The sequence below is a fragment of the Leptodactylus fuscus genome, chromosome 1 (genome assembly GCF_031893055.1).
Source record: "Leptodactylus fuscus isolate aLepFus1 chromosome 1, aLepFus1.hap2, whole genome shotgun sequence".
NCBI classification, from domain to species: Eukaryota; Metazoa; Chordata; class Amphibia; order Anura; family Leptodactylidae; genus Leptodactylus; species Leptodactylus fuscus.
Window position 1 is genome coordinate 13,422,582 of NC_134265.1, and position 22,082 is coordinate 13,444,663.

Sequence of the window (22,082 nt, forward strand, 5' to 3'; positions counted from 1 at the left end):
CTCCCACATCGAGGTCATGGTCTTCGGTGGTGTGGAATTTTTTAAATGTCTATGCGGCGGACAAATATAGTGCCGTTTGCACACTCTGCAACTCGAAACTGAGTAGAGGCTCTGAAAAGAGCAACCTTACGACCACTTGCATATGCTGTCATTTGGAAGGCAAGCACTGGGCTCAGTGGCAGAGAGCAAACACAGGACAATCGTCGTCTGGCGTTGCCGCCACTGCCTCTCTCACTGTTGCCAGTGCTGGAGCTGCAGTCCAGACCAGCAGCCAGGAAACCTCCACATCTCCCTCCACCACTTTGGAGACTTCTCACTCATCCACCCCTTTTCCTGTCTTAGCTCCTTCTCCTGCACCATCATGTGCCTCTTCACAGCAACCCACCATCTCCCAGACTTTTGAGCATAAACAAAAATACAGCACTACCCACCCCCATGCACAAGCTTTAAACGCACACATCTCCAAACTCCTGGCCCAGGAGATGTTGCCGTTCCAGCTTGTGGAAACTCAGGCCTTCCGTGACCTGATGGCAAGTGCAGCACCTTGCTATGCCGTCCCTAGCCATCACTACTTCTCCCGGTGTGCCGTCCCCGCCTTGCACCAGCACGTGTCACGCAACATCCGGCGGGCTCTAAGTTCCGTGATTTGCACAAAGGTCCACTTGACCACCAACGCGAGGACAAGTGCATGCAGACAGGGATGCTACATTTCACTGACGGCACACTGGGTGAATGTAGTTGAGGCTGGGACCGGGTCACAAAGTGGGGCAGTCTACCTCATTTTCCTGCCCAACATTCCTGGCAGGGGCTCTGAACCACCAACCTCTGCCATCACATCGACCCCAGCTACCTGCTGGAAACGCTGCAGCACTGAAGTGGGCAGATGTCAGCAGGCCGTGCTGCAGCTCATCAACTTGGGGGACAGACAGCACACTGTCTCCGAGGTGAGGGATGCCTTCCTCGATGAGACATCGACATGGTTTTCATTGCTGCACCTGGGCCCAGGCATGGTCGTGTGTGATAACGGCCGGAACCTGGTAGCGGCTCTGGAGCTTGCCAACCTCCAACATGGTCCATGCCTGGCCCACGTGTTCAATTTAATGGTGCAACGGTTTTTAAAAACGTACCCTAATTTACCCGAACTACTGGTGAAAGTGCGGTGCTTGTGCGCTCACTTTTGTAAGTCCACAGTAGCCGCTGCTAGCCTCCGAAGCCTCCAGCAACGCCTCCATCTGCAAGAACACCGGTTGATGTGCAACATCCCCACATGCTGGAACTCAACATGCCACATGTTGAGTAGAGTGTGTGAGCAGCAGAGACCCTTGATGGAGTACCATCTCCAAAACCCAAGGGTTCCTCAGTCAGCTCCCGCAGTTTCTGCACCATGAGTGGCCATGGATGGCAGACTTATGCGAGATCTTGCATGTCTTTGAGGAGTCAACCATGAAGGTCAGCTGTGACGATGCACTCGTGAGTGTCACAATCCCGCTCCTGTGTGTGATGCGAGAATCCCTCATCGCCATCAGCAATAACGCATTGTACGCTGAGGAGTCGGCATAGGAGCAGAACATCCCAGCAGGATAGTCAGGGCACACTCCTGTCCGCTTCACAGCGTATATTGAGGGAGGAGGAGGATGACGAAGTGGCAGATCTCATTGTCACACAGGAGGGTAGCGAGTTAAGTTCATTGTGTCCCATTGCTGCAGCGCAGTTGGGGCGAAATGGAGGAAGAGGACATGGAGAGTGACCATTCTGGTGGGGGCTGCCAAGTTATGCCAATGGCACACATGGCTGAATACATGTTGGAGTGCTTTTCAACTGACAAACGCATCGTCAAAATCCTGGAGAGTAACAAATACTGGATTTTTGCAATCCGCGACCCCCGGTATAAAAATAATATTTCTAATTTTATTCCGGTAAAGGGGAGGGCTAGTCGCATGAGTGATTGCCACACGCAACTGGTGCAGAATATGATGGAGATGTTTCCATCAACTCTCGTTGGCAGCAGAAATGAGAGTTGCTCCAACAGGCTAACAACTGCCATCTGGTCCACACCTGGCAGGGGCACACTCTCCAAGGTCTGGGACACATTAATGGCACCCACTTGCCAAACTACCGCCAATGAGGGGCCTAGTGTCACCAGGAGGGACAAGTATAGGTGCATGTTGCGGGAGTGCCTGGCTGACACCAGCCCTGTCCTCTCCGATCCCTCTACAGCCTATACTTATTGGGTCTACAAGTTGGATTTGTGGCTGGAACTTGCGCTGTACGCATTGGAGGTCCTTTCCTGCCCTTCCGCCAGCATGCTTTCGGAAAGGGTCTTCAGCGCAGCCGGTGGCATAATTACGGATAAGCGCAGCCGGCTGTCAGCTGATCAAAATGAACAGCCACTGGATAGACCCATCATTTTCATGTCCACTGGTGTCAAACACCCTGACATGAAGTTTCATGTGTGTGCTCACCCTCTACAATTCCTCCTCATACTACTCCTCCACTATCAGCGTTGCACAATTCTGCTCCTACTATTCTCAATCCACCCTGATTCCCCCAAACTCTGCTGGTTAGAGGCTCTACTCACTCCAAGGGCCAAAACAATGCTTTGTAAAGGCTCTACTCACTCCAAGGGCCAAAAACACTGCCGGTGCAAGGCTCTACTCACTCCAAGGGCCAAAAACAATGCTTTTTTCTAAAGGTTCTACTCATTCCAAGGGCCATAAACACTGCTGTTTAAAGGCTCAACTCACCCAAAGGACCAACAAATATCTGCTGCTGCAAGGCTGAACTAAGTTAAAAGGCCTAAAACTCTGGTGGTAAAAGGCTGAAGTCACCTGAAGGGCTTCAATCTCTGCAGATAGCTCAGCTTAAGGGCCTCTAACTTAATTTGGAAGGGCTCACATTAAAGGGCCAGAAAAGTGAATTTTTGAAGGTCTCACCACATCTCTCTCTCTCTCTCTCTCACACACACACACACACACACACACACAAACAATGACAGTTAAGGGTGAGGGCTTTTGGATTTCCCATTGCCTATTCCATCTGTGGTTGTCATGGGCAACGTGATTTAAAGGGGTGCTTGTTAATGTTTCTTTAGCTTTAAATTTGGGTTTCTGTCCATCCAATTGGGGAGGAAAGAAGGTTTCCAGGTATTTTTCCACTTTCATAGTGTTTTGTTTTTTTTTTGAGTGTGGAAAGTGTGTAGTTGATCGGCTGTGATGGTGGGGTAAAACTGTGACTTGGGCTTGTTAGATGCCCCCAGGCATGCTTCCCCTGCCGTCCCAGTTGCATTGCAGAGGTGTTGGCATTATTTCCAGGGATGTCATAGTGGACTTGGTGACCCTCCTGAGTCGAATGGTGGGATCCCCTGAAACGAAGCGTTTTTCCCCATAGACTATAATAGGGTTCGATATTCGTTCGAATAATCGAATATTGAGCGGCTATTCAAAACGAATATCGAATATTTTACTGTTCGCTCATCTCTATTAGTGATCTATGACGCTAGGAGTCCCTGCTTCCTTGTGACTCCACAGACACATACTACATACTGTATGGGACAGCAGATCCGCGGTGAGTTCAGAATGGGAAATCCAGCAGATGTGGTTTGGATTCTATTGTGTGTATGGGGTGTAATACAGTACGATTTATGGCATCCTACAGTATTATTGCACATAAGTGGCCATATTTAAGCAGCCATGGATTGTGTTCACCTCTACAGTGACCTAGAGCAGTGGTGGCGTCTCCTGCCCCGCTTCATTACTATTCACTATCATTGACCTCCGTCTCAGCACAGTGAATACTAATGAAGTAGGCCGCGCTGCTGTCGTTTGCTGCCTGTGCGACTGACTTCACTTCTTCACAAGGTCTGAAGCGTCTCAGGTAGCGGCAGCTCAGTGGGGAATATTCTTATAAGGTTATGTTATTCAATAATAGTAACATCCATTTTCTTCTTGTCAGATGATTGTACCAGGAGCTCAGAGGGACATCTGATATCTACAGATTATAAAGCAGAGGATCATGGTATCACACATGATCCATATGAAGAGCATGTCAACACCCCAGATATATACTCAGCCCATCAGGAGAAAGATCTTTCTTCCAATTCATCACAGTCTGTTAATCAAAATGAAAGATACAAAAGGGACGTTGTAGATCAGATAACTCACACAGGAGAGAAACCCTATTCATGCCCAGAATGTGGGAAATGCTTTGTCTCTAAATCTCATCTTGTTTTGCATCAAAGAACTCACACAGGGGAGAAGCCATATTCATGCTCAGAATGTGGGAAATGTTTTACTCAGATTTCAACTCTTCATAAACATCGGAGAATTCACACAGGGGAGAAGCCATATTCATGCTCAGAATGTGGGAAATGTTTTAATCAGAAATCAATTCTTGTTGAACATCTGAAAATTCACACAGGTGAGAAGCCATATTCATGCCCAGAATGTGGGAAATCTTTTAGGCAGAAATCAAGTCTTATTGAACATCAAAAAATTCACAAAGGAGAGAAGCCATATTCATGCCCAGAATGTGGGAAATGTTTTACTCAGAAATCAAGTCTTGTTGAACATCAAAAAATTCACAAAGGAGAGAAGCCATATTCATGCCCAGAATGCGGGAAATGTTTCATCGCTAAATCACATCTTGTTTCACATCAGAGAACTCATACAGGGGAAAAGTTGTTTTCTTGCCTAGAATGTGGGAAATGTTTTACTTGGAAATCACAACTTGTTCAACATCAGATGTTTCACACAGGGGAGAAGCCATATTCATGCCCAGAATGTGGTAAAAGTTTTGTGGGTAAATCAAATCTTGTTACACATCAGAGAATTCACACAGGGGAGAAGCCATTTTCATGCCCAGAATGTGGGAAATGTTTTACTCAGAAATCAAAACTTGTTGAACATAAAAGAACTCACACAGGGGAGTTTTCCTGCCCAGAATGTGGGAAATGTTTTATCTCTAAATCACATCTTGTTACACATCAGAGAATTCACACAGGGGAAAAACCATTCCCATGCCCAGATTGTGGGAAATGTTTTAGAGTACAATCAAGTCTTGTTTCACATCAGAGAACTCACACAGGGCAGAAGCCTTTTCCATGCCCAGAATGCGAGAAATGTTTTATCTCTATATCACATCTTGTTGCACATCAGAGAACTCACACAGGGGAGAAGCCATATTCATGCCCAGAATGTGGGAAATGTTTTACTCAGAAATCAAATCTTATTGAACATCAAAAAATTCACAAAGGAGAGAAGCCATATTCATGTCCAGAATGTGGGAAATGTTTTACTCAGAAAACAAATCTTGTTGAACACCAAAAAATTCACAAAAGAGAGAAGTCATATTCATAACCAGAAGGTGGGAAATGTTTTACAGTACAATCAAGTCTTGTTACACATCAGATAATTCACACATAATCTTTGATACTGTATCTCTTGCAGTTGTAAATCTGAGAGGAGGCCTTTAAGATTGTAGAGAGTTTGGTAGTAGACTCGTAGAGATTAAGCTATGGTGTCAGTATTGGATGGAACCTTTTAGTGTATTCGTTGTAAGCCGATGGTTGGTCAGGTAATGGAAGGGGTGTACATCTCACCCAGACTACTAAGGTGGGTGAGATGAGAAAACTCCAGAATTTGGGCTGGATTTTTAGGAATGGCAGCTAGGTTGGTAGTGGGATTTGTCATTCCACCCCCCTCCAGTCCACACTCTGGGGATGTTCCGGCAGCGACTCAGCTGCAGAGAGTCTGCTCATCAAGGGAGGCTTAAGAAGCCAGCTCCAGCAGCAGACTGTGGGCAGAGTTTGGCTGGAGTGCTAACAGAGAGGTCATATTTTTTTGGAGCTGTGTCCTGAATGATTCTACTGCCTTTTGATTTCTGTTATTCTAGGTGAGGTAAGATATTCTATTGTTTAGTTAGAGCCCAGCCGGGCAGGTATTTAATATTGTATTGTTTCCTTTTGTTGCTGCACTACATTTTTGAGTGAAAATAAACTCTACCTTTGTTTTGGACTAAAGAAACTGGACTTTTGTGTCTATGCCACCCCACCTAGCAACCCCAGACCCTGACATCTTGTATTTCATATATGGTGTCTAAACGACCTTTCATTTTGCATTTGGCTCCAGTAGGTCCATCAGCGTGTTTCCCTGTTGCGTTTATTTTTTACTTTTTTTTTTGTAAATCAATTTTTATTGAACATTTTTTTAAAAGTTATACAGTAACAAAAATCAAGTGAATAAAGATCAGATACAAATGAATACATACTCAAATATGGACTAGAGATTATGTATATCTGCAAGTTGGATAAGACACAAAAGAAAAGCATTCAAGGAGAAATATCCAAACGGGTTATGGCTATGTATCAGTTAGTTGGGTAAGGCGTGTGAGTAAAATGAGAAGAAGGGGTGGGGGGGAGATATAAATCCAGAATAAGATTAGAGAGAAGAGAGAGAATCCAGAGCCGGGACTTTGAATATAGTTAGTGTACTTAGCAGTGAAGATATCATTGTCGGCGATGTCTGCACAGCAGGCAGGGGTGAAAAAATCTGTAATGGCTTGTGAAACCGCCGCTGTGCACATTGGGTGTTTTAAAGGTTGGGCTTGGAGTCCAGCCCCATTCACCTCTGGACTGATTAGGGATTGGCAAGGAAAGGTGAATGAGAACTTGGTCATGTTAGTACGAGGGCCCCAAGCAAGCAAATGATGATTGATAAGGGAGTAGTCATCTAATGTGAGTGTTGTGGACTTGTCAAAAATAGGTGCAGTCTCTCACCTGGGGATGAAGGATCCACTAGACCGCGGCAAGGCTCATGTCAGCAGTCTTAGATTTCAGGGCCTGTAAGTGTGACGAAAGGATGGCGAACCTGCCAGAAGTGTTAGCGGAGGACCAAAGGGGGATTTCTGTACAGCGCTGGAGAATATGTTGGCACTATACAAGTAAGAGAAAGAAATATTTTAGTCAAAACAAATTAGGGGTCCTGCATTTGCACTACTGCTCCAGTCATGTCTATGGGAAGGTTGATGGGAAGTAGAGTTGAGCTCCATTATCTCTGGCAGTCATTGGCATCATTCTATTCATTGGGAAGAAACAGGACCCCTGTTCTCTGGATGCGGCTTCTTATACTTGGAGTCTTATCATACATGGAGTCTGATATGTAGTAATAAAATATGGATGTGGCTATTTATAGTTACTAGAGATGAGCGAACACCGTTCGATCGAATACATATTCGATCGAATATCAGGCCGTTCGAGGTATTTGATTCCAATCGAATACCACGAGGCAAACGCAGTAAAAATTCGTATCCCCTCCCACCTTCCTTGGTGCGTTTTTTGCACCAATAACTGCACAGGGGAGGTGGGACAGGAACTACGACAACAGAGGCAGTTAAAAAAAATTTAAAAACCCATTGGCTGCCGAAATCAGGTGACCTCCAATTTAGATGAATGGTGGATTTAACATTCGATTAATTTGGGACTGTGAACTATGTGACTAAGACAGGGACAGATCTACAGGCAGGGTTAGCTAGGGATTACCTTTATTTAGGGGGGAATGTTACTGTTACGTTCGTGTCTAAGTCCAGACCCAGATTCTGGATTGCAGGTTGCACCGCTAAGGAAACAGGGAAAGGAGACTTTCCCTGGCACTACGGTGGCTAGCTAGGCCCTGCCTACGGGTGGTGGTCAGCTGTCCCCAAGCTAGCCTTGGCCCTGACAACTCCTGGCTCTCTAGCACGATGACCTAGCAGACAGATAGGGAAGGAGCTATAGGAGAGATAGGGACTGGGGTTTCTAAAGTGGCGACCCCTACAGAAATCCAGGTGCAGCTGCAGACAGACAAACGGGCTGGGAGGTGCTGGACAACGGACACGCAGCACAACACAAAACAAGAAAATGAGGAGAGGGACAGTGGAGAGGTGAGGAATGGGTAAACACAGGACTGGGGGAAAACACTGGAACCCAAAACCTCTCAAACCACAAGAAAGTGCCAGGCAAACAAAGCAGAAGGATCGGGTGGAGATGAAGTGTGAGGAAACAAACTAGATTCACACAACAGGCAACTCTCACACCACTTCCTAATCTGCTGGAACCTTCACCAAAACAATCCTCCTCCTAAGCCAAGAATCCTAAATTGTAAACCACGAAAACCGGCAACATGTGGAGCCAGCCCTCTTCCTTAAAAAGGCCCCAGAATCCTCCCATAGGATGATGGCAAATTAAACACCTGAGGTTCGATTCCTGGAACCTCAAGTCTGCTAAGAGGACTGGCACCAATACCAAACCAGATGGTCCAGTGGTAAAGCAACCACCAGCAGAACATAGGAGCCCGGATCAAATCCCCAAACACAAACAACCAGGTCATGACAGTTACTCACCCAGCTCTTTGGGGCTCTATCTGGTCGGGATCCCTGTCAGCTTGCGATATGCGCGAGCTGACTTTTTCCCATAGGAATGCATTGACCAGCGTTGATTGGCCAGTGTACAGCATTCAGCCAATCAACACTGGTTCTGCCTGAGGAGGCGGAGTCTAAAATCGGTCCACAGCAGTTTCCATTCTGGTCCGATTTTAGACTCCGCCTCCTCCGGCAGAACTAGTGTTGATTGGCCAAAAACTGTACACTGGCCAACCAACGCTGGTCAATGCATTCCTATGGCGAGATGAAGCAGAGCTAGCTTGGCTACTCCGGACACCGGAGATGAAGCAGAGCTCGGCTCTGCTGCACCCAACAATCCCTCCAACTACTCCTCCTGTCACACACACAGTCTGCACTACTTCCAACCATCCCTCCAGCTACTCCTCCTGTCACACACACAGTTCTGCACTACTTCCAACCATCCCTCCAGCTACTTCTGTCACACACACAGTTCTGCACTACTGCCAACCATCCCTCCAGCTACTCCTCCTGTCACACACATCTCTGGTGTAACAGAGCTCAGTGCACACTCAGCTCTGCTACTTCTCTACACTCTGTTGGCGGAGTCTAAAATCGGACCAGAATGGAAACTGCTGTGGACCGATTTTAGACTCTACCTCCTCAGGCAGAACCAACGTTGATTGGCCGAATGCTGTACACTGGCCAATCAACGCTGGTCAATGCATTCCTATGGGAAAAAGTCAACTCGCGCATATCACAAGCTGACAGGGATCCCGACCAGATAGAGCCCCAAAGAGCTGGGTAACATTCCCCCCTAAATAAAGGTAATCCCTAGCTAACCCTGCCTGTACATCTGCCCCTGTCTCACAGTCACATAGTTCACAGTCCCAAATTAATCGAATGTTAAATCCACCATTCATCTAAATTGGAGGTCACCTGATTTCGGCAGCCAATGGGTTTTTAAATTTTTTTTAACTGCCTCTGTTGTCGTAGTTCCTGTCCCACCTCCCCTGCGCAGTTATTGGTGCAAAAAACGCACCAAGGAAGGTGGGAGGGGATACGAATTTTTACTGCGTTTGCCTCGTGGTATTCGATTGGAATCAAATACCTCGAACGGCCTGATATTCGATCGAATATGTATTCGATCGAACGGTGTTCGCTCATCTCTAGTAACTATAAATAGCCACATCCTTTATTTATTTCAGCTGGTATATGGTAAAGTTGAAATGTACATACTGTATTCAGGAGCGAGGTATTTTAAGTTAATATACTTCTATGGTAACTGATATGTATATGTATCAGCCCCAGGGGGGGGTGTTTTTTTATAGTTGGTGGGAACCTGCAATCATTTGATTGCAAGTGCCCATAGATGGCAATCCAAGTGTATTGCCGTCTATGGGAGATTGCAGCCATTAGCATCGGTCCTCCGGGTGTAGCAGAGAGCCGATTGCTATGGCGACCACTCCGCAACAAAGCGGTTGGCTGTACTTTTACATTCCCGGAGGATGTCGTGGAGGGCCGGGCCGCACCATCGCTCCACTCCTGCTGCTGCAGGAAGCCCGCGGTGGCAGGAAGGTCGCGATCGTGCTCCTCTACCCCTTGCCCCGCTGTATCCCAGCGTATAAGATGACCCCCAAGTTTTCTGAAAAGTTTTTTTGTGGAAAAAGTCGTGTTATACGCCGGAACATGCAGTGAGGTTTTATGTGGTAGTGGCTGGAGGAGCAACTGAGTAACAGGGCACTGCAAGACCCTCGGCAGATAGCAGCTAATGTAATGTGCCGGCTGGCCGCCCGGCTGTGTTGTTTGGCTGGGGCGGAGGACACAGGACAAAGATTAGGGCAGCTTATATAGTATATGGAGCAGCTGTCCGTAGAAGAATGTGTGCTGCGAACTTACCGCTGAGCGTGGAGATCGTGGAAAGCAGGAGGATCGTGCAAAAAGTAAGCCAGTGAAGGTAAATTCGAGGGTCGGGATGACTGTGGAATGCTGGCGTGTGGCCCAGACTGTGTGTGCGCTGCAGTGACGTGTACGCAGGAAGTGTGCGTGTGGCCTCCTCAGTGCAGTGTAGTTCATCTCACTGCCCAAGCAGTGTCACGCTGATGTTCAGCAAACATGGCGGTCCCGGAGCGTCGGCTTTGGTAGGCTGCTGAGGTATATTACTGTAACGTGACTGTGTAAGGTCAGCAAATACATGTAAATGTCATTGAGTGGGGTTAGGGCTACCCTTGAGGCGACAATAAGGAGTGTGCAGGTAGTTTGTGGCTGGAAATGTGAGGAAGTGTGTGTGATTCTACAGCTGGGGTTGGTAGTCCTGCTTTTGTGACTCTCCTGGCAAAAGTAGCCTATGTTTCAATCCCAAGCAAAACTATGTTTGTGGAAAATTTCACGCAAATCCGTCCAGGCGTTTTAGCGTTATTGAGGAACAAACATCCAAACTCACAAACATCCAAATATCTAAACATCCAACCACACAAACTTTCACATTTATAATATTAGTAGGATGAGCAAATGCCGTTCGATCGAATAGGTATTCGATCGAATATCATGGTGTTCGATGTATTCGTTCACAATCGAATACAAGGCCACATCTGCAGTAAAAATTTGTGTCCCCTCCCACCTTCCCTGGCGCGTTTTTTGCACCAATAACTGTGCAGGGTAGGTGGGACAGGAACTACGACAACGGAGGCAATGAAAAAAATTGAAAAAACCCATTGGCTGCCGAAAACATGTGACCTCCGATTCATAAGAACGGCCGCCGCCTTATTCGTGTCATTTGGAGTGATAGGGAGAGCTTGTTCTGAGGAGATAAAGTGCGTTCATAGCTTTGGTTAGGCAGGAAATAACAGCTCTTTTCAGAGCTTAATACATCATGCAGCGTAGTAGCAGGGGATGTGGGCGAGGACGTGGATATTCCGCTCGGTATCCAGTCTACAGTCCAGCTACTGTAGAGGGGATGCCACGAATGTCCTTCGTCATCATGAGCAGGGGACGTGGGCTAGGATGTGGACACCCAGCTGTATATCCACTCCACAGTCCAGGTACTGGAGAGGGGCTGCCAGCAGCAGCAGGGGACATGGGTGAGGACATGGATAACCAGCTGGGTATCCACTCCATATTCCAGGTACTGGAGAGAAGCTGCCAGCACCCAATTTACTCTTCCTCCTCATACTACTCATCCTCCTCCTACAACCCCAGCCCCTACTTCTGAATGTGAATTTTTTATATATATATATATATATATATATATATATATATATATATATATAATATTTCCATTATCTCCCTCCCCCAGGGGGTTGCAACTCAATATTTTAGGGCTCCAGCCCAAGGGCCTGCAAGATAATTTTTTAGGGCTCCATCCCAAGGGCCTGAAAATTTATGTTTTAGGGCACCCCCCAAGGGCCTGAAATCTAATTTTTTTAGGGGTCACCCCAAGGGCCAAAAAATAAAACACTGCTGCTGCATGGCTCTAGTCACCAAAAGGGCCAAAAACACTGCTGGTGCGAGGCTCTACTCACTCCAAGGGCCAAAAACACTGCTGGTGCGAGGCTCTACTCACTCCAAGGGCCCAAAACACTGCTGCTGCATGGCTCTACTCACTCCAAGGGCCCAAAACACTGCTGCTGCATGGCTCTACTCACTCCAAGGGCCCAAAACACTGCTCCTGCATGGCTCTACTCACTCCAAGGGCCAAAAACACTGCTGGTGCGAGGCTCTACTCACTCCAAGGGCCCAAAACATTGCTTTTTAAAGGCTGTACAGTCATGGCCAAAAGTTTTGAGAATGACACAAATCTTCTATTGTCACATGATCTGCTCCCTCTGGTTTTTATGTGTGTTTGTCAGATGTTTTTATCACATACAGAAATAGAATTGCAATCATATTATGAGTAACAAAAGCTTATATTGACAGTTAGAATGAGTTAATGCAGCAAGTCAATATTTGCAGTGTTCACCCTTCTTCTTCAGGACCTCTGCAATTCTCCCTGGCATGCTCTCAATCAACTTCTGGACCAAATCCTGACTGATAGCCATCCATTCTTGCACAATCAATGCTTGCATTTTGTCAGAATTTGTAGGTTTTTGTTTGTCCACCCGTCTCTTGATGATTGACCACAAGTTCTCAATGGGATTAAGATCTGGGGAGTTTCCAGGCCATGGACCCAAAATCTATATGTTTTGTTCCCTGAGCCATTTAGTTCTCACCTTTGCTTTATGGCAAGGTGCTCCATCATGCTGGAAAAGGCATTGTTGATCGCCAAACTGCTCTTGGACGGTTGGAAGAAGTTGATCTTGGAGGACATTCTGGTACCATTCTTTATTCATGGCTGTGTTTTTAGGCAGGACTGTGAGAGAGCCGATTCCCTTGGCTGAGAAGCAACCCCACACATGAATGATTTCAGGATGCTTTACAGTTGGCATGAGACAAGACTGGTGGTAGTGCTCACCTCGCCTTCTCCGAATAAGCTGTTTTCCAGATGTCCCAAACAATCGAAAAGGGGATTCATCTGAGAAAATGACTTTACCCCAGTCCTCAGCAGTCCACTCCCTGTACCTTTTGCAGAATATCAGTCTGTCCCTGATGTTTCTTCTGGAGAGAAGTGGCTTCTTTTCTGCCCTCCTTGAGACCAGGCCTTGCTCCAAGAGTCTCCGCCTCACAGTGCGTGCAGATGCACTCACACCTGCCTGCTGCCATTCCTGAGCAAGCTCTGCACTGCTGGTAGCCCAATCCCGCAGCTGAAACACTTTTAAGAGACGGTCCTGGTGCTTGCTGGTCTTTCTTGGGCGCCTTGGAGCCTTTTTGCCAACAATAGAACCTCTCTCCTTGAAGTTTTTGATGATGCGATAGATCGTTGACTGATTTGCAATCTTTCTAGCTGCGATACTCTTCCCTGTTAGGCCATTTTTGTGCAGTGCAATGATGACTGCACGTGTTTCTTTAGAGATAACCATGGTTAACAGAAGAGAAACAATGGTGCCAAGCACCAGCCTCCTGTGTGTCCAGTGGTGTCATTCTTACTTAATCATGACAGATTGATCTCCAGCCCTGTCCTCATCAACACCCACACCTGGCTTACAGGGATATCGATATGTACCATCAAAAACTGTTGGACAACTTAATGGACACATTTCCTACAGAAAGCAGTGAGTCAAGATCATCTCCAACTCCTGCACACCGTTCACAATGCCGTGGTGGTCCCAGAGACAGAAGCACAGCCTGTTGCAAGGGAAGTGTGGGCATAATGGCTAATGCTTGGCTGTCTTTGTTGAGGCCTACTACAGCAACATTAAATGTAGAGGTATCAGACCGGAGAGCATTTTTTGTTACAAGTGCAAGACTATATGAAAATACACAGACATCTTACCACAAGAGTCTTTCCTGCTGGACTACTGGGTGTCGAAGCTGGAAATGTGGCCTGAACTTGCCCAGTATTCCCTGGGGTTACATTCTTGTCCAGCAGCTAGTGTCTTTTCCGAACGACTGTTCAGCACTGCTGGTGGTGTTGTCACAGAGCTTCGGACTAGACTCTCTGCTGACAATGTTGATCGCCTGAGTTTCATAAAGATGAACGAGTCCTAGGTTGAGAAGGGCTATAAACACACCGTTGGCAGATACGGCATTATAAAAAAAATCAATGTTGTTACAAAATGTCTCATCGATTTTCTGTAGCTCCTCCTGCACATAAATTTATATTTTTTAGGTTACAATTTTTCAGAGGCTACTGTGCTTAAATTTTTGGACTCTACGCTGTGTAGTCATGAAAATACTAAATTTTATTGGCTAAGCTTACTTTTAAAGAGGTCAATCGTGACTGAGGCTCATATGCTTCAATTTTAGGACTCCACACTACTGAAAAAACTGTATTTTAAGGTCTATGCTTCCTTGGAAAGAGGTCACTTATATGACTGAGGCTCAGGTGCTTCAATTTTTGGACTCCACACTGTGTAGTCATTAAAATACTATATTTTACCTGCTAAGCTGTCAATCTGTGACTGAGGCTCATATGGTTCAATTTTTGGACTCCACACTGTGTAGTGATCAAAAAAACAAAGTTTTATGGCCATTTAAGTGTTCTCTTGCTCTTTCTATGCATTCTAAGAACTTGTATGTATTTTTTGGTCTGTGCCAGTCGCTACATTGGCTGACTATTCATTATAGAATAAAATATAAAGTTATCCCTCTCCTCCACAAGGCGCTCCATAATGCCGCACCTCCATACATTTCCTCCCTCATCTCTGTCTACCGCCCAACCCGTGTTCTCCGTTCACTCAATGACCTAACACTTACATCCTCTATTATCAGAACTTCCCGCACTCGTATACAAGACTTCTCCCGAGCTGCACCACTTCTCTGGAATGCTCTACCTCGGACAATCAGATTAAATCCCAATTTCTACAGTTTCAAATGCAAACTAAAGACACATCTTTTAAGACAGGCCTATCAAGTCTAAACATTAAAAGTATAAAAAGCTCTTGCTCACCAGATCGGACCATAGTCCTGCTATAACAAACAATTACCCTCAGGCATTGTACACTGTTTCAATGAGCGTTTTTAGTTCAGCTTCATGAGCTGAGACTTTTCGGGTTCCGTTTTGGTTCTACTTGTGTTTGGTTTACCCTTGTTTTCCCTCGTATTCAGTGACCATGGCATATCTAGTGTAGAATCTGCCACCCTTCCCAAATCGAGAACCATCTACAAAAGAACTCAAAATCAGGGTTAACAATAGGTTCATCATTTACATGATCAAATCCAACAGTTTCTTGTGGCATACAATCATGTTCTACATTGTCAGCAGAAAATACTTGTGTATACATATTGTGGAGGGAGTAGGCTTAGAAGCAGCAGTGGATCCAGACAGTCAGAGACAGACACAAAAAGTCAGGTAAGGGGCAACACGGTGGCTCAGTGGTTAGCACTGCAAGGCGTTTGTATGTTCTCCCTGTGCTTGCATGGATTTCCTCCCATTCTTCAAAGACATACTGACAGGAAAAAAATAAATGTTCATTGTGATCCCTAAAGTCAGGTACAAACAGGTTTTACCCTGTATATTTATTTTGCAAAAACTGGCAGAAAAGCCTTAACTTCAGACAAAAACAATAACAGAAATCCTGCTTGTCTGAGCTGCTAACTAAACAAAGAAACCCTAACTGTATGTGTGGCTTACTTCTGCCACACAGTCAACACATAAGGCAAAAACAAAGGCAGACGTTCAGTCTGGTCTCTCACCAGTTAGTATAAGGAAAATGTTTGTTCTCGTACCGTGTTAGCCAGTGGGTTGGAAATATAAAAAAACAAAAAAACTTGATAGTCTTCAGTAGTTGATACCTTTTTAATGGCTAACTCATAATGATGACAGATTACAACGTTTCGGAACGTCTAGGTTCCTTTCTCAAGTAAATTTAAAGTCATTTCTGAAGGAGCAGATTTATATACAAAAAAGGGGTTAGAATTCCAGGAGGAGGGGGTAGGGGGTTGTTAGTAATTGGTAGAGACAATGTAAACACATTGGGGGGTTAAATTTGTCGCATGGTTTTATGTCACTTTACAGAAACCTATGAACTGATAAGGACCTGTAAGTGTTTGACCTGTAAGTGTATTGTTAACTGATGCACAATGACACCATGTGCAGTAAGATGATGCTTCAGCTCTTTGAAGGTGGTCTGTGGATTGTCCTTGACTGTTCTCACCATTCTTCTTCTCTGCCTTTCTGATATTTTTCTTGGCCTGCCACTTCTGGACTTAACAAGAACTGTCCCTGTGGTCTTCCATTTCCTTACTATGTTCCTCACAGTGGAAACTGACGGTCTCTGAGACAACTTTTTGTATCCTTCCCCTGAACAACTATGTTGAACGATCTTTGTTTTCAGATCATTTGAGAGTTGTTTTGAGTAGCCCATGATGCCACTCTTCAGAGGAGATTCAAATAGGAGAACAACTTGCAATTGGCCACCTTAAATACCTTTTCTCATGATTGGATACACCTGGCTATGAAGTTCAAAGCTCACTGAGGTTACAAAACCAATTTTGTGCTTCAGTAAGTCAGTAAAAAGTAGTTAGGAGTAAAATCAATAAAATGATAAGGGGACCAAAATTTTTGCACCAGTCAAATTTTGGTTTAATGCATATTGCACATTTTCTGTTAGTACAATAAACCTCATTTTTATCAAGAAATGTTACTGTGTCCATCAGTTATTAGATATATCAAACTGAAATGGCTGCTGCAAACACCAAAATATTTAGAACTAAAAATGATTAAGATTAATAGGGGTGCCCAAACTTTTTCATAGGACTGTATAATAGCCCGCGTACATATATGTGAGAATGCATGAAGGGGTTAAAGTAAAATAAATTATTTAACCATAAAAAACAGCACATGTAAGTTCCTTTTTAAAACTTATGTGATTCAATGACCTCAGGTTGAAAATCCATTTACAATCTGCTTCTCCCCTGTGTGAGTTCTTTGATGCTTAACAAGGCCTGATTTATGAGCAAAACATTTCCCACATTCTGGGCATGAAAATGGCTTCTCTCCTGTGTGAGTTCTTTGATGGTCAACAAGGCCTGATTTCTGAATAAAACATTTCCCACATTCTGGGCATGAAAATGGCTTCTCCCCTGTATGAGTTCTTTGATGCTTAACAAGGCCTGATTTCTGAATAAAACATTTCCCACATTCTGAGCATGAATATGGCTTCTCTCCTGTGTGAATTCTTCGATGCTTAACAAGGCCTGATTTCTGAGTAAAACATTTCCCACATTCTGAGCATGAAAATGGCTTATCTCCTGTGTGAATTCTTCGATGCTTAACAAGGTCTGATGTCTGAGCAAAACATTTTCCACATTCTGGGCATGAATAAGTCTTCTCCCCTATGTAAGATCTTTGATGCTTAACAAGGTTTGCTTTCTCAGCAAAACATTTCCCACATTCAGGGCATGAATAAGGCTTCTCCCCTGTGTGAGTTTTTTGATGCCTAACAAGATTTGATTTCTGAATAAACCATTTCCCACATTCTGAGCATGAATAAGGCTTCTCCCCAGTGTGAGTTCTTTGATGTTCAACAAGAGTTAATTTGCGAGTAAAACATTTCCCACATTCTGGGCATGAATATGGCTTCTCTTCTGTGTGAGTTCTCTGATGTACAACAAGATATGATTTGCGAGTAAACCATTTCCCACATTCTGGGCATGAATATGGCTTCTCTCCTGTGTGAGTTCTCTGATGTATAACACCTCTTCTGCAGCTTTCATTTTGCTTAACAGACTGTGATGAATTAGGAGAAAGATCTTTCTTCTGAATGGCTGAGAGTATATCTGGGGTAATGTCATGTTCTTCATATGGATCTTGTGTGATACCATGATCCTCTGCTTTATAATCTGTAGATATCAGATGTCCCTCTGAGCTCCTGGTACAGTCATCTGACAAGAAGAAAACTGATGTTACTATTGATGAATAATATAACCTTATAAGTATATTCCCCACTGAGCTGCCGCTGCCTGAGATGCTTCAGACCGTGTGAAGAAGTGAAGTCAGTGGCACAGGCAGCAAACGACGGCAGCGCGGCCTACTTCATTAGTATTCACGGTGCTGAGATGGAGGTCAGTGATAGTGAATAGTAATGAAGCGGGGCAGGAGACGCCTCCACTGCTCTAGGTCACTGTAGAGGTGAACACAATCCATGGCTGCTTAAATATGACCACTTATGTGGAATAATACTGTAGGATGCCATAAATCTTACTGTATTACACCCCATACACACAATAGAATCCAAACCACATCCGCTGGATTTCCGAGCCTCAACTCACCGCAGATCTGCTGTCCCATACAGTATGTAGTAGGGTCTGTGGAGTCACAAGGAAGCAGGGACTCCTAGCGTCATAGATCACTAAGATACGGGGAGTCCTGGTGTGTGGACAGAGTTCAGGCTGGAAAATGTGACTGATGTACAGACCAGATTTTCTAGTCCGGATTCCATAGTGTGATTGGGGTCTAAGGTGAGGCTTACACAGTGACATTTGTAGAAGCTTCTTCAGGAATTCAGAAGAAAAATTTTCCGCTTTACCAAATCAGCCCCCGAATCTCCATCAGATTCCTTACTGGCCAGGGCACAGGCAGGAGCTATATATTCTTCCAAGGGTAACTAATATACTCTAAAACTTTACTTTTATTGATATACAAAATAAAAAAGTTCAAAACATACACCACAAAGGGTTAAAAATACAGCGATCAGTTACCAGTCGCTGGTGTTCTGTATGAGTGCAGGGGTGATGTCCCGGGAAGATGTGTATAATTGGGTGTCATCAGCATAAAGATGGTACCTGAAGCCAAATCTGGCGATGGTTTGTCCAATGGGGGCTGTGTAGAGAGAAAAGAGCAGGGGCCTAGGACCGAGCCCTGAGGAACCCCAACAGCAAGGGAAAGAGGGGAGGAAACAGAGCCCGCAAATGATACACTGAAAGTGCGGTCTGAGAGATAAGAGGAGAACCAGGAGAGCGCAGTGTCGTTGAGGCCGAGACAATACATAACATGAATTCCCATACAGACATGTTTAAACCTCGTTCATCAAATTCTACTACAAACCCAGTTTTTATTAATTATTTATCTTCCATTAGAAAATATGTTACTAGCGTTGGCAACTCAATTCCAGACAGAGTTAAACAGGTAAATTGACAAAATAATTCATTATAAATAGTTACGTGATTGGAGCAAAAAGGTTCCACCCCTTCACCGAACTAGATAAAATAGATTTTATAACGGGACCAAATTTACATAAAGGTAGACACCTATAAACATGTGATCAAATATCACATGATCATTGTTATTAGTTCCGCCTGAAGAAAGTCAAAACCATAGGGATAGTACAGGGCTGTATACCGCGGTCACGTGATCGGAATAGGAGGCTCCACCCCTAGGGGAAGAAACAAGATCCGAATCCAACAAAAACCATAAGTAAATAAAAGAAAATATGTATGCATTATTATTATTATAAAATAAAATAATAAATATAAGATAAATCAGAACGTATGTTATGTCCCTTGGGGGATCTAGTGTTCAACTGCATGATCCAATAGGCCTCCCTCAGAAGTCATTTTTTCCTCCAGTCTCCATCTCTGAGGTTTAGAAACCTGTTCTATTGCATAATAAACTAACGTTTTTGTATCCCCTTTATATACTAATAAAAAGTGCTTGGAGACATTGGATATATTTGCATAGTCTTTAGCTAACTCCTGCCTGTGCCATGATTAGAAGAGGTAACACCCCAATTGTTCTCAGTGAGCTCCTTACTGGCCAGGCGGGATTTTCCACCTCCCATTTATTTCCATAGAGCTCTGAGGTGGAATCTGCCTGAAGATCGAGCAGGAGGATTATTTTTCCGCCACCTGAAATAATCTGCTATATAATTCTGGGAAATTCTTTCCCTTCACGAGGACTGACAGCCGGGGAGGAAGAAATTTGCCTCGTTCACATCGATGTCAAGTCCATATTCCTGCTGTCCGTTCTATTCTATACTACATTTATTACCTCCTATAGCGGTATCACATTTATATTCATGTATTATTAGTATTTTACCTGAATCGGGGAACAACAAATAGTCTAAACAATGTCTGACTAGAATCAGTGACCCTTCTGTGCTTTATATAGTGGTGACTCCTCACCTGGGCGGGTCCCTGTAGGAATGTCCTCCTCACACTCCTCATCACCACTCACATAGGGATCTTCCTTTATTCTCATAGATATAGCATTAATGTCGCTCACATCTTTATTCTGATGGAAAATCTGGGAAACAAATAATGTAAAAGTCACCGGACAAACAGGGAAGTCACAGAGAATGTTCTAGATCATTAATCCGCATGAAGATGAAAGATGTCCTGACAGTAGCTGCAGGTCTGTGAGAAGCCGGAGAAACATATTAGATGGCGGCTCAATGACACCGCCCATGTATATAACCATATAATACTGCTGGATACAACAAGACTGACCACAAGGACTTCACAGCCCGTCTACACATCATAGGGAATATCTCCATCTACCTGATCATCCTGTGGAAGAAGAGGACTGGGACATCTCTCCGGTGTTGTCCTCTTACTGGATCTACCTGTAGGAAACACAGACAGGGACTGAATTCATTCTGTACATACAAATAATGGAAGTCCATGTGTATATAGTCATGTGTATTACCTGCAGATGTGAGGGGCTGGTGGTCCTCCATCATCACCTCCTTGTACAGATCCTTGTGTCCTTCTAAATACTCCCACTCCTCCATGGAGACATAGACAGCGACATCCTGACACCTTATAGGAACCTGACAACACAATGATACAGTCATCACCCCGACCCCTCCAGTTACTGTATAATGTCCCAGCATTCCCAGCAGTGTCACCTCTCCAGTCAGCAGCTCCAGCATCTTGTTGGTGAGTTCTAGGATCTTCTGTCCATTGATCTCCTCCTGTATCATGGGGTGAGGTGGAGACCCCAGGATTGGGCTCAGGGTTCCTCCATATCCCTCATACACAGGAGCCTGACAGCGCCCACTAGAGGTCTTCTTCACTACTGTGTAATCCTGGTTATGGGGAGACACATTAATAAATCTCACTCCATACATGTCCAGAGTCCATCACCTCTCCAGTCCTATCATCTGTTATTACTATAGATAAGAATGATGTCATGATGACATCATCAGAATCTCTCACCTCTCCAGTAAGCTGGTAGATGATCTCTAGGGTGAGATTTAATAGACTTTCCGCCATCTTGTTGCTGTCTCTTTCCATCCTTGATGGATCAATCAGGAATATTCTCTTCTATAGAAGATACTGAGAGGATTCTATATTGTAGGAACCTGAATGGAGAGAAGATGAGACAATGTAATCACTACACAGAATCCCATGGAATAAATAGAAGAGTTGAGTCCCATTATTATCACCACCTCCTTGCTCCCCCCTATTGCTGTTTCTTCCCTCCATATTACCCCTCTGGTCTCCATTCCCTGCTGCTTCCTCTTGCTGTGTAACTCTGCACTGTCCTGAGTAGCTCCGCCCACACCAGAGTCTGATCACATGGTCATGACATCATCAGAGGTCCTTTAGCCCACTAGGATTTAGTATCTACTCTGCACTCTAGTCACGACCATAACAACAGGTCCTGATCATGTGACTCGGTGACTCCTCCCACACCGATGACCTCACCACAGGTCCTGTGAGCAGACGGCTGCTGCACCTGAGGAGGTAAGTGCTCGCTCTCAGCCCTTCTCATACATTCAGTGGCCCCCACACACTATTATTATTATTGATTACTTATATAGCACCATTAATTACATGGTGCTGTACATTATTATATTAATCCCATGGTGCTGTACATTATTATATTAATTCCATGGTGCTGTACATTATTATATTAATTCCATGGTGCTGTACATTATTATATTAATTCCATGGTGTTGTACATTTGGGGGTTACATACAATACACAGAATATACAGGTAGATATAATACTAACAGTGATCGGCTGGCACAGTGGGGTAGAGGGCCTTGCCCGCGAGGGCTTACAATCTATGGGGGAAGGGGGTAGAGACAGAAGGAGAGGGGGAAACTGTACAGATGGCGGTGCGGTGATAGTGTTATTGGAGGTTGTAAGCCTTCCTGAATAGGTGAGTCTTCAGGGCCTTCTTGAATCCTGTGATTGTGGGGATCAGTCTTATGTGTCTTGGTAAGGAG

At 44.8% G+C, this 22,082-nt stretch overlaps 3 protein-coding genes and 1 pseudogene across 3 annotated transcripts in view; 1 reads left to right on the forward strand and 3 right to left on the reverse strand.

The window, feature by feature from the left end:
- The window catches only part of LOC142191103 (uncharacterized), a 602,426-nt pseudogene extending 596,584 nt beyond the window's left edge, over positions 1-5,842 (forward strand).
- LOC142190458 (oocyte zinc finger protein XlCOF7.1-like) overlaps positions 1-22,082 on the reverse strand; it is a 383,441-nt gene that overhangs the window by 33,028 nt on the left and 328,331 nt on the right. The window lies entirely within an intron of this gene.
- On the reverse strand, positions 16,787-20,146 carry LOC142189031 (uncharacterized). The gene is made up of 2 exons (XM_075262108.1): positions 20,029-20,146; positions 16,787-17,769 (listed from the first exon to the last, which is right to left on the reverse strand). The coding sequence occupies exons 1-2, from the start codon at positions 20,102-20,104 to the stop codon at positions 16,787-16,789; spliced, it is 1,059 nt and encodes a 352-aa protein (XP_075118209.1). The 5' UTR covers positions 20,105-20,146.
- The window catches only part of LOC142190474 (oocyte zinc finger protein XlCOF29-like), a 339,394-nt gene continuing 337,542 nt past the window's right edge, over positions 20,231-22,082 (reverse strand). Inside the window, exons 2-3 of the mRNA XM_075262296.1 lie at positions 21,064-21,209; positions 20,231-20,933 (exon numbers count right to left, since the gene is read on the reverse strand). Coding sequence (XP_075118397.1) covers positions 20,400-20,933; positions 21,064-21,141 — 612 coding nt within the window. The 5' untranslated portion in view covers positions 21,142-21,209 and the 3' untranslated portion in view covers positions 20,231-20,399. The remainder of the gene's footprint in view (positions 20,934-21,063; positions 21,210-22,082) is intronic.

Bases quoted from the DNA above. Each gene is read 5' to 3' on its own strand.
- LOC142189031 (XM_075262108.1), bottom strand. From the start codon at position 20,104: ATGAGAATAAAGGAAGATCCCTATGTGAGTGGTGATGAGGAGTGTGAG. The intron at 17,770-20,028 runs GTGAGGAGTCAC...CCAGGAGCTCAG, and splicing joins TCCTACAGGGACCCGCCCAG to AGGGACATCTGATATCTACA.